Source organism: Hibiscus syriacus, unplaced genomic scaffold (assembly GCF_006381635.1).
Source record: "Hibiscus syriacus cultivar Baekdansim isolate YM2019G1 unplaced genomic scaffold, ASM638163v2 tig00112159_pilon, whole genome shotgun sequence".
In the NCBI taxonomy this organism is placed as follows: domain Eukaryota; kingdom Viridiplantae; phylum Streptophyta; class Magnoliopsida; order Malvales; family Malvaceae; genus Hibiscus; species Hibiscus syriacus.
Genome location: NW_024063263.1, coordinates 1476337 through 1489923, shown reverse-complemented (window position 1 = coordinate 1489923; position 13587 = coordinate 1476337). Strand labels below are relative to the sequence as shown.

The window sequence follows — 13587 nt, the reverse complement described above, 5'->3', positions numbered from 1 at the left end:
TGCCATGGCATCCGTTGAGCTCTAACCCAAATTCATGCGCTGGTCCTTGAAAAACACTTCAAACACTCCGTTACCAACCTCAAGCACTGCACCAATATTACCAAATGCACAACAAAGCTGCGCTTTGACATTTTTATGGGTAATTACATCATTTATCACATTACTATCTTCTAACTCTTATTTTGATCACTAAAGTTCGAAAATTTTCAATTCAACTACTCAACTTTCAAATTGCTCATGTTTTCATCATTATTTTATTAATATATATAATTAGAATAAAAATAAAATTTAAAAGTTAGAGTGATTAAATTATGAGTAATTTGAAAGTTAAGTAATTAAATTAAAAATCTCATATTGATCCCTACGTTTGATTTTTTTATACATAACAATGATATAATATTTTAACAACCAATCAAATTATGATATGTGATATTTAATCAACACAAAAACTGATTTGAGAAAAATTGACAAATTCATATATCAATTTGTATAATAAACCTGAATTCCATATGATATTTATTTCTTTATTAGGTAAACTACGCATTTAGTACCTAAAGTTTCATTTTTGGTACGTTTTAGTACCTAAATTTTCAATTTTTACAAAATCATACCTAAAGTTTAGTTTTTGTTTCATTTTAGTATCCCACAGTTAACCGTTAAAAACTTAACGGCAGAACTAACGTGAAAATTTTAAATTATTTTCTTAATGTTTAAATTATTATTTAAATCACCACCATATTAGAAATGCAACAAAGGAAAAATCACCTCAAAAAATTATTGATATCAATTTGTTGAAGTTTGTATTTAACTTATATAAACTATAACTATAAAATAAAAGAAATTTATTAGATCTATTTTAAAATTATATTTATTAAATAAATATTTATATATATTTTATAAAATTAATATTAATTTATTTTAAAAATTAAATTTATGATATTTATTATAATAGAATACAAGTTTTAAACTATTTCTTATTTTGATATTAATTTAAGATTATAATAGTATAAAATTATATTTATTTAAAATGATTTAAAATTTGTATTCTATTATGATAAATATCATAAATTTAATTTTTAAAATAAATTAATATTAATTTTGTAAAATATAAAAATAATTATTTAATTATTTTTATTTTAAAACTAAAAGAGAAAATATTTAATTTTAATTAAATGTTTTTATAAGTTAAATATTAATTTTAGCATGTACTACATCAATTTTTAAGCTTATTTATTGGTTAAATATTTGAATATTTTTGTGATATGTCTTAAGTTCAAATAATAGATCTAATAAATTTCTTTTATTTTATAGTTATAGTTTATATAAGTTAAATACAAATTTAAGCAAATTAACATCAATATTATGTCTTATCCTTGTAGACTCATTTAAGGATATTTTTCCTTTGTTCTATTTCTAATAAGGTGGTGACATTAGTTGAATAAGACTAATTAAATAATAATATAAACACGTTAAGTTTTAAATGTGAGATACTAAAATGAAACAAAAATTAAACTTTAGGTATGATTTTATAAAATTGAAACTTTAGGTATTAAAAGCGTAGTTTACCCTTGTTTATTTTATTGAGAAACATTGTAAAAGAGAAAAAAAATGCATCAGAGGTCCTGCACTTTTAAAAGAAAATATCAATGTGGGCCAACATATTTTTTTTCTGTTAATGTGGACCTGTAACTTAGAAAATAAACTCAATGTGGTCTTTTGACCAACATTTTTCGTCGTTGACCGTTACAGTGCTGATATGACAGTTCATTGTACTAACATGGTGATCCAAGATACTGACGTGACAATCCACAATGGTTGATAACGTTTTTCGTTGTTGATCGTTATAGTACTGATATAACAATCCACAATGATATGTAGATTGACTAAATTGATAATTCAAACATGATTGAAGGATCGCCATATTAGCACTGTGAACTGTCATGCCAGTATCGTAACGGTCAATGACGAAAAAATGTTGGTCAAAGGGTCATGTTGGATTTATTTTCTAGGTTAAAGGGTCACATTGGGAGAAAAAATAATACGAATTATGTTTATTTTGTTGAGGAACGTTGTGAAGGGGGAAAACTAGACGTTTATAAAGTTTTTGAATTTCTTTTTCAACGGTCACCATTTTTAAAAAATTCGAACGTTGACGCAGAAACTCGTCACCTTTATATACGTGTTCTCCTTTCTTCAACCTAAAGAACACCTTCAAATCTTTCTCCAGAAACAAAATTTCAAGCTCGAAATTTTGATATTCCATCCATCCATCGAATCCAATTCAAAGCTGTCATCAATGGGACTCTCGGTCGAGAATTCAGTAACAGAATCCCACAGCCGAACCCACAAAATCTTCTTAATCAGCAATTACCTCCTCTTGGGATCCGCCTCGAGTTGCATCTTCCTCACCCTCTCCCTCCGTTTATTCCCTTCCCTGTTCGGCTTCTTCTTCATCCTCCTCCACGTCATCGCCATCGGCGGCGCCGTCTCGGGGTGTTCCGTCGCGATCTCGGGGTCCAACAAATGGTACTTGTCTCACATGGTCACGATGGTGCTGACATCGATATTCGAAGGCTCTGTTTCGGTGCTCATATGGACCCGAACCCCAGATTTCTTGGGCTACTTGAAGTCCTACGTAAGGGAAGAAGATGGGGTCCTGATACTGAGACTGGCCGGTGGGCTGTGCGTGGTGGTTTTCTGCTTGGAATGGTTGGTTTTGGGGTTGGCCTTTGTGTTGAGGTACTATGCCTTTGTTGAAGGTCATGGGGTCGGCAATGGCGGATCGCTGAAACAGAGGGATGGGAGAGTTGGAGATGAGGATTTGAAGAACTGGCCTTGGCCTTTCCAAGTTTAATAAAAGCTAGATTCTGGGTTTTGTTTGAAATTCGATTATGTTATGGTGTAAAATAGTGGTGATTTTACTGTTCTTGTACTGTATTGGTGGCTGCCTGTGTGTTGGTGATCTTATTCATTTGATTAAAACTTCAATAAATTGTTGATTTCTGATTCCATATGATTTTTGCTTATCCATCTAAATTTTTGTCTTCTCCACCCAAATTAGTTTAAAAGGAACAAAAGTTAGTTTTTTCCGTATAATAGAAAGTTATTGTAGACATACGATCAAAAGATCTCGAGTACTAAAAGGGTGGCCGAAAATTTATCTTACGAAAACTGTGTAGCTAGCAACAAGTCATTCTGATCACAAGATCAAATATAAAATAGCAATTTTATTTCCTTTTGATCCTCTTGTATTTTAAAGAATTTGATTTCTCTCTTTTTTGACTTTTTCTCATATCACAAGATCAAGTGAGATTTTTTTATGGGAAGAAAAGAGAGATATTTGGGATAAAAAGAAGAAGAAGGGCAACGAGGAGAAGGAAAGGGATAGAGATGGCACGTAAGTTTAGGATGTTGGGTCCTGAAAAGTGAAAAGAAAATAGGGATGGAATGGAAACGTCAATTATGCTGTTGGAGTGATGGGTTCTCTGACATTTGAAGAAGATGATATGACACACAAGGACGACTTGTTTGGTAATGCAAGTAACGATCCAAGTTATGACACCTTGTGTGATTCGGATCAACACTAATTAATTAATTAATTAGTGATGGCACGTAAGGAAAGCTTTTTAAGTGCCACTGTTGGTGGTAGTCATGGCTTCCACAACAGTTCCACTTGTGTTGTTAAAGAAGAGGAAGAAGTATTAGAAGAAGACAGCTTGTTAACTGCCATTGTTGGCTTCCACAACAGTCTCACTTGTGCTGTTGAAGAAGAGGAAGAAGAAGACAGCTTGTTAACTGCCACTGTTGGCTTCCACAACAATCCCACTTGTGCTGTTAAAGAAGAAGAAAAAGGGCTTTGACGGAAGTTATTAAAAATGAACTAAAAATTAAATGACTGTATTATAAATTTTAAAAATTAAATGACCAAAATATAACCGTCCTAAAAGTTTAGGCTATTTATTTACCCTTAACATAATTTATCGACCTTTAGAAATGACTATCCAACTCAGTTGGTAGAGCACAAAGTTCTTAATCTTGAGGTCGTGAGATCGAGTCGCACGGAGGATATTTCATAATATGAAGGTCTCCCACGGAAACTGCTCTCAATCTGACGTTGGGGGCAACCTACTATCTTACCTCCCCTTATCGTATTACATATTAAAATAAGGGTTAACTAGTTTTTTTTTATAATTTATCGATCTTTGTGTACTGTACGATGTTTTCTAAATCACACGATAAGCAGCCCAACTTGGGTCGTGAAACTGACCTCTTCGACCCTCGAAAGGCTGTGTAATTTTTCGTCTACATTCATTGAACCTACACACTATTTTCTTAAATATTTTTTCTAATATTCCTTTTTTTTAGAAAAATATAACTTGCTTCGCGAATGATATTAGTAATACATGAGGGGTTAAACTAAGGATCGGTATAGGTCAGGTTTAGGTCGAGTTTCAGTTAATTTGATTTGATCTAAAAATTTTATATCCTTCATCCGATTTTATTCGACCTGAAAAATATATATATCAACCCGACTCGAATTGATCTGATATTTTTAGGTAAAATCAAAATATAATTTGACTTGACCTGAAATAATAATAAAAATATTATTTTATTCAATAAAAAATGTGATTTAATTAAAAAATAATATATAGAGGGGTGTTATTATAATTATTTCTAAATATATAAGGTAAAATTATATTTTTTGGATAGGGTCTGGTCGGGTTAGATATTTTTCACCTTAAATCTAAATCCAACTCAACCCGAACATCACCTTTAAAAAAACCGATATGACCCGACTCGAACCTGATTTTTTTAATAAAAAAATTTGATCCGATTAAGTCGGGTTCAGGTCTCATGCCCATCCCTATGAGAAATAGTTGAAAATTTGATTATTTGTTTTGATGTAATTATTGATGTTTAATTTTTGATGAAAGAGTATCAAATTAAAATTAAAATTAAATTTTAGGTATAATTTTAAAGAAAAATAAAGTTCATATATAATAAAATAAAAATAAAAAATAAATTATTAAATATATAATTTACCTAATATATATTTACCATTATATCTATTGTTCGATAACATGCGTGATTGTGAGCGAGTAATAATAAGGAGTCTAAAGAATGACAACATAATTTAAGGCTAAATAATAGTAGAGAATGAGTGTGACTAAAAATGTTATAAAAATATAATATTTTCGATTGGACACAATTTGATATGTTAATTTATTTCTAACATTTTTGGTTGATCTAAAATATTAGATTTTTCTTAATATTTTAATTCAACTAAAAATATTTAAATTAATATTGTTTTGATTAAGCTAAAATGATTACAAAGTAATATATGTTCTAAATAGTCTCAAGCATATGACAATGAACGTTATATCACTCTGTGTACAGGGTGGCGTTAGGAATTTCAAAATACAGTGTTATAATTTTAAATTATGGTATTTAAATAAAGCCATATAAATTAATGTGTAACATTAAAATTTGATAAATTAATGTAAAATATAGTTAAACTAACATAAGACTATAACAAAGCTATTAAAGCAATAATAAAAAAAATATACATACATACTAGGGGTGTTTATTTTTTGACTTTAATTGAATTTATCAACCGAAATGAAGTAATTCTGTTGAGTTAATCGATTGACGGAATTGGCCAAGAGGGGGTGAATTGGCAATAAAAATTTTGGTGGAAGCTTTTGCAGAAAATTGAAAAAAATTGCACAGCGATTTAGAGTGGTTCGACTTTCTCAACCAAAGTCTACGTCCACTACCTTAGCTATCCACACTAAGGATTTTCCACAAATTCACTAATTTGTCTTTCTTTTGAGGACAAAGAGTAACCTTACAAACCCTCAAGAATTATACCCCAAATTCTTGATAACACTCTCTCCCAAAGAGAACAATACAAATTTGCAAACTTACAAGGAAATCCTCACAAGGTAGATTGTTTGCACAATTCTAGAACAAAGAAAAGAATACTCAAGAATGAATACAATTGAGCACAATAAGTGTTCTTGAAAGCAAAATGAATATTGAATGAAAAATAGGCTTGAAATGCTCAAACTTGAGGTTTGATGCTTTCTCTTTGATTCTCTCTTGATTCTAATTGCTTGATGTTTCTTGTTGTTCATCAATGGCTTCTAAGCTTGCTTAAATACACCTTGAATCACTTCTGAATGTTGGGGATGATTAGAGAAGATAATATAGTCGTTTTAGTGTGAAAATAATTAATAAAACAACTTGGAGTGTGGGGGGAATAGGTACCCCCTATGGGGAATCGGTTCCCTAAGTGTAAAATTCAAATATTTCGACCGTTACACAAGGGGGGAATCGGTACCCCCTGGGGGGAATCGGTTCCCTCCGAGCATACTGGAATTCTCGGAGCCAAACCATTCAAGGGGGAATCGGTACCCCCTTGGGGGGGAGTCGGTTCCCTCTGAGCAATTTGGAATTTTTGGCTTTGAAATGGTTTGAAATACTTTGTAAAATTATTTTGAAATTGTTTTAAGATTAAAACTTAATTTTACACTTGAGTAAGGATTAAAAATGATTTTTGAAAGATTTAGAGTAATGTTTTGATATTCGAATAATTATATCGAATATACTTAAAAAATCTTTTTGGAAAATCTTAAAATTCATTTAACTTAATTTGTTATATCGAAATATCAAAATATTTTCAACAATCTCCCCTTTTTTGATATAACAAAACATTTTAGTAATTTTAAGATTTTGAAATCAAAAACGACGTTTTTGAAAAATTACTCCCCCTTACTTTAACACTTCTCCCATTTAAAATATTTAACACTTCTCCCCCTTTTTGTTAAATCAAAAAGATTCGTAAAAGATTTTAAACAAGGTTTTTGAAATCATTTAGCCAATTTGATTATAGTTTAAGCTGCTAATATCACAATCAAGAGAAATGTTAGCCATTAGTTTCATAATTAATATTCATAAACAAATTCCCATGGTTTCGGTTTCAGTTCGGTTTTTAACAAATTCTTATGGTTTCGGTTTCGGTTCAGTTTTTAACACAAACGGCATTAGAATAGAAAATACGAACAAGTTGATGGTAGACAATGGGTTCAAGTTCAAAGAGTTTGTTAAATTTCCACTATTGTAAAAGAGGAAGATATTTAAAATTAATATCTAACATAGCTTGACGAGAAGGAATACGTTATTCTCTAATTTTGTAAGAGTCGAAATATTGATAATACCAAAAACGATGATTTATAGGACCAGGATGATTGAAGCACGAGTTTTGGATAGTCAAATTAGGATCAATGAGATTAGGATTAGGAATTGGATTTTCAAGAATAGGATGAGGATTTGGATGTGGATTTGGTTGACGGTGTGAGCGACTAGATGATGACCTAACACGTTTAGGATTGGACATGGTTTAGGAAATCAGAATAGAATGGATAACATGTAATTTTGAAAACACATGTATGCAATTCAATCAATCCCAAAACTCAATTGAGTCCTCAATATTTCAAGGTTCTCTAAATCAATCCTAATGGGCAAAGTTTTTGAAAACTTTTGAAATATACGGTTTTGAGAAACAATATATGTATAGTTTTCATAACAACAACATAATTCAATCAAAACATAATAATTTGTATTTTTTTTATTTCAAAATTTTCAATAATTTTTAGAAAATTCTTGTGTTTTTGATAAAATTAGTTGTAATATCTAGTTTCTAATCACTAAACAATCAATGCCCGATCACTATTTCTATCTAGAACTAATTAAAACTAGTCATATGTTCAAAATCAATGAAATAGAGAGTTTAGAAAATTTTACCTTGAAGGATGAGATTGAGTGGATTTTGATGTTGTTTGCACGATTTTAATGATGATAGCAAGTTTAGAAGATGATATTTGAAGTGAATTCCGATTAAAACCGATGATTTGAGGCAAAAATGGAGATTTGAGAGTTTAGAGAGGAGAAATGGTGGAAGGAAGAAGAAGAAGAGGGTTTGAGCAAAAATATGAGGTTCTGCCCGATAAATCTAGAACCCCAGGGGGTATCGATTCCCCTAGGGGGAATCGGTTCCCCTTAAAAGGGGGAATCGGTTCCCTCATGGGGGTATCGATTCCCTCTCCACCAAAATGCTAAAATCCAATTTTAAACACACAAAATGCTAAATTAATTTTCTCTAGTGGTATTGGCAACTCATATATTGAAACTTAATCATATTCAAACAATCAAATTATTCTTTAAACGATATTTGAACATAAAATTAATTTTTCATCAAGAATCATAAACTCTCCCTAACTAATAGCAATAAATGCAATTAAAAATTAACATTTTTCATTTAGTCTTAAAAGTGCTAAAATTATTTTAAACACTAAGTGAAGATAGTTTGGTTAAACCTAATTCTCTCCTAAGTGTCCAAAATCTTTCCTTGTCTAAAGGTTTTGTAAAAATATCCGCTAATTGGTGCAAAGTATCAACAAATTCTAGAACTACATCTTCCTTAGTGACATGGTCTCTAATGAAGTTATGTCTTATTTCAATGTGCTTAGTTCTAGATTGTTGGATTGGATTTTTAGAGAGACAAATAGCACTAGTATTGTCACACTTGATAGGAATGGTACCAACTTCAATTCCATAATCAAAAAATTGTTGTTTCATCCATAAAACTTGTGCACAACAACTACCAGCTGAAATGTATTCGGCTTCAGTGGTAGATAATGCAACATAATTTTATTTCTTTGAAAACCAAGAAATCAACATATTTCCAAGGAATTGGTAAGTACCGGAGGTGCTTTTCCTATCTAATTTGCATCCTCCATAATTCGCATCAGAAAAAGCATGCAAGCTAAAGCTAGAGTCTCTAGGATACCAAAGTCCTAAACTAGGAGTGTCTTTAAGGTATCTAAAGATTCTCTTAACAGCTAGTAATTGTGATTCCTTAGGGCATGATTGAAATCTAGCACATAAGCAAACACTAAACATAATGTCCGGTCTACTTGCAGTTAGATAAAGTAGAGATCCAATCATTGACCTATATAATTTAACATCTACACATTTACCTCTTTCATCTAAGTCAAGATTTGTTGAAGAGCTCATTGGAGTGTCATGAGGTTTTCCATTTTCCAGTGCAAACTTCTTGAGCATATCTTTGACGTACTTAGCTTGATTGATGAAGATGTCATCTTTTCTTTGCTTGATTTGGAGTCCCAAGAAAAATGAGAGCTCCCCCATCATGCTCATTTCGAATTCACTTTGCATTAGCTTGGAAAATTCTTGGCAAAGAACATCATTAGTAGAACCAAATATTATATCATCAACATAAATTTGAACTACTAATAAATCTTTACCTTTATGCTTTAAAAACAATGTAGTGTCAACCTTCCCTTTTGAAAAACCTTTTTCAATTAAAAAATTTGACAATCTTTCATACCAAGCTCTTGGAGCTTGTTTTAAACCATAAAGTGCTTTTGTCAATTTAAGAACATGATCCAAAAATTTTGAATCTTCAAAACCTGGAGGTTGTTCCACATACACTTCTTCTTTTATAAAACCATTTAAAAATGCACTTTTAACATCCATTTGATATAATTTAAATTTATGAAAACATGCAAATGCTAGTAACATTCTAATTGCTTCCATCCTAGCTACGGGAGCGTATGTTTCATCATAGTCTATGCCCTCTTCTTGAGTATACCCTTGAGCAACAAGTCTAGCCTTGTTTCTCACTATATTACCACTCTCATCAAGCTTATTCCTAAATACCCATCTAGTACCTACAGTAGATTTATTACTAGGCCTTTCAACTAATGTCCATACTTTACTTCTCTCAAATTGATTTAATTCTTCTTGCATAGCCATAATCCAATGTTCATCATTTAATGTTTCTTTAATATTTTTAGGCTCTATGCATGAAATAAATGCAACATAATTACAAATATTTCTAAGAGAAGATCGAGTTGTTACCCCTTTGGATGGATCACCTATAATCTCACCATCATTGACATAGTTGTACTCTCTTGGATAAGATACTTCATTTTATTCAATAGTTGGATTCTCGAGGGGATCATGAGTTTCCTCATCTTTCGTTGCTTCTTTTGATGATGATTCTCCAACGTCATGTCTAACGTCATGTCTAACGTTATTTGTATTTATAATACCTACATCATCATTAACACAAGAATCCTTCCTCGGAAGGGGATTATCATCGAAAACAACATGTATAGACTCTTCTACAACTAAAGTTCTTTTATTAAATACTCGATAAGCTTTAGAATTTAAGGAATAACCCAGAAAAATTCCTTCATCACTTTTAGCATCAAATTTGCCAAGGTTTTCTTTACCGTTGTTCAAAACAAAACATTTACATCCAAAAGGATGAAAATAGCTAATGTTAGGCTTTTTATTTTTGAAAATTTCATATGGAGTTTTCTTTAAAACTGGCCTAATCATTACTCGATTTACAACATAACAAGCGGTATTTGTGGCTTCCGCCCAAAAATATTTTGGCAAATTATTTTCATAAAGCATGGTTCTAGCCATTTCTTCTAAAGTTCGATTTTTCCTCTCAACAACTCCATTTTGTTGAGGGGTTCTAGGTGCTGAAAAATTGTGACTAATACCATTAGAATTACAAAACTCAGTAAATCCAAGATTTTCAAATTCAGTGCCATGATCACTCCTAACACTAGTTATAGAGTAACCTTTATCTTTTTGGATTACTTTTGAAAATGTGATGAATTTTTCTAATGCATCATCTTTAGTACTTAAGAATAGAACCCAAGTATATCTAGAATAGTCATCTACCAAGACAAATGCATATTGTTTTCCACCCAAGCTAGTAGTTCGTAGTTGGCCCAAAAATACCTATATGGATCAATTGTAATACTCTACTAGTTGATACGTCATTAATAGATTTAAAAGAAACTCGCTTTTGTTTTCCTTTAGCACAAGCATCATAGATTTTATTATTATCAAATTTAAGCTTAGGCAACCCTCGAACTAAATCACCTTGAATTAGCCGTTGCAAAACACTCATACTAGCATGTCCTAGTCTCCTATGCCATAACCAACTATCATGTTCATCCTTAGCAACTAGGCACAAATTAGTCATATCAATAGAATCTAAATGCACCATGTATAAGTTTTCTATTCTATGACCAACAAGCATAATCTGATTAGATGCAATGTCAATGACTTTACAACCATTAATATTAAACATGACATTGAATCCCTTATCACAAAATTGACTAATACTCAATAGATTATGCTTTAATCCATTCACATATAAAATATTCTTAATTTGTGTGGAAGAGGTATTACCAATAGTACCAATACCTTCAATGTGACCTTTTGAATCATCACCAAAAGTCACTTCTCCTCCATTTTTGCCATTAAGCTCAATGAACCGGTTTTTGTCTCCGGTCATGTGTCTTGAGCATCCACTATCAAGGTACCATGAATTTGGATTTGTTTCCCGTTCCTTGTAGCAATGCTCCTTTTCCTACAAACATAGATTAATTTCTAATTTTTGGTACCCAAATTCTTTTGGGTCCATATTCATTAGTTTCCAAAATCCTAGTCCCCTTAGGTATCCATTTGTGTAGGATATCCTTATCTTTAGTAGTAATGAGCTCCTTAGGAACCCATATACTTCTAATGATTTTCCATTAGAGGTTCTTTGGGGACCACTATGATTGTAGTTTTTAAAACTTTTTCGAATTTTCTCCACTTTCAAAACGTTTTGTTCCAACTTTATCAAAAAAAGCTTTAAGATCATCAATTTTCTTTTGATGATCATCATTGACCTTTGAAAGTAAATTTTGCAAATCTAAATTTTTCTTTTCAAACTCTTCTAGTTTTATTTGCAAATCTTTGATTTTACTTTCAAGATCGTTGTTGGTTTTGGATATGAGTTTATTTTCATTTTTCAATTTTGAAATATCATTTTTATATTTTAAAAACAATTTCTCATAATCCGAAACCAACCCATTATATTCCTCTAATAGCTCATCATAGGATAAATCATCAAAATCAGATGAGTTAGAGGTTACCTTAGAATCTTCCCCGAATACGATTAAGCACAAGTTTGCTACTTCTTGTTCCTTTTCATCGGAACCTTCTTCATCGCTCCATGTAGCCACATGAGCCTTGTGCTTATTCTTTGATTAACCTTTTCTCTTCAATTATGGGTAATCATATTTGACATGCCCCGGCTTTTTGCATTCATAGCAAATGATCGGGTCCTTCTCTTTTGGTTTATTTTTGAGGCCTTCATTTCGTTTGAATTTTCTTCCTCGGTAAGGTCTCATCATTTTTCTGAACCGTTTGGCAAACAATGCCATTTCCTCTTCATTGTCATCTTCATCCGAATCACTCTCATTTTTTATGGATTTGAGAGCAACTCCAATGTTTTTCTTCTTCTCATTATCCTCTGGTGTCTCTTCAATCTTATCAAGGTCCACCTCATCTTCAAGCATCATTTCATGAGTGAGGAGTGAACCGATTAGCTCTTCAAGAGTTGAGGATGTTAGATCCTTAGACTCGATGATTTCCGTATTCTTTGATTGCCACGATTTTGGGAGGGAGTAGACTAACTTCATCATAAGCTTTTCATTTGAAATGATCTCTCCATATGATTTGAGACCATTGACAATCGTTGAAAATCTATCTGTCATAGCTTTGATATCTTCATTTGGTTTCATCCTGAAATTTTCATAGCTATGCGTTAGAATATTAATTTTAGATTTCTTTACCTCATCGGTACCTTCATGAGTGACTTGAAGTTTGTCCCATATTTCTTTGGTGGTTTTACAAGATGAAACTCTTCCATATTCATTTGGTCCAAGAGCACAAAATATGATATGGATGGCTTTGGAGTTGAGCTGGAACATTTTTGTCTCTCATTCACTCCATAATCTTGGATGAGTGAGAGGCTTGAAGTATCATTCTTCTACGACATTCCATGCTCCCATGTCACTTGCTTGAATGTACATCATCCTATTTTTCCAATAGGCATAATTAGCCCCATTGAAGAAATGAGGCTTGTTGACTGGCATCGAATCGAGACCGGAGTCGAAGTTTGAAGTAGAGGCCATTGATGACTTTGATTATCGATGTAACTCTTCCCGAATCGACTCAAGAGGCGATTAAACCTTCAAATGAGTTAGGCTCTGATGCCAATTGTTGAGTTAATCGATTGACGGAATTGGCCAAGAGGGGGGTGAATTGGCAATAAAAAAATTTTGGAAGCTTTTGCAGAAAATTGAAAGAAATTGCACAACGATTTAGAGTGGTTCAACTTTCTCAACCAAAGTCTACGTCCACTACCTTAGCTATCCACACTAAGGATTTTCCACAAATTCACTAATTTGTCTTTCTTTTGAGGACAAAGAGTAACCTTACAAACCCTCAAGAATTATACCTCAAATTCTTGAGAACACTCTCTCCTAAAGAGAACAATATAAATTTGCAAACTTACAAGGAAATCCTCACAAGGTAGATTGTTTGCACAATTCTAGAACAAAGAAAAGAACACTCAAGAATGAATACAATTGAGCACAATAAGTGTTCTTGAAAGAAAAATGAATATTGAATGAAAAATAGGCT

General features: G+C 31.8%; 1 protein-coding gene across 1 annotated transcript; it reads left to right on the top strand.

The window, feature by feature from the left end:
- The first annotated feature begins 2214 nt into the window (after positions 1–2214).
- On the top strand, positions 2215–2971 carry LOC120175038. The gene has a single exon (XM_039181740.1). It carries the CDS (start codon positions 2297–2299, stop codon positions 2852–2854), a length of 558 nt encoding a protein of 185 aa, XP_039037671.1. The 5' UTR covers positions 2215–2296; the 3' UTR covers positions 2855–2971.
- Positions 2972–13587: the final 10616 nt, after the last annotated feature.

Coding starts and splice junctions, on each gene's coding strand:
- LOC120175038 (XM_039181740.1), top strand. CDS start 2,297: ATGGGACTCTCGGTCGAGAATTCAGTAACAGAATCCCACAGCCGAACC.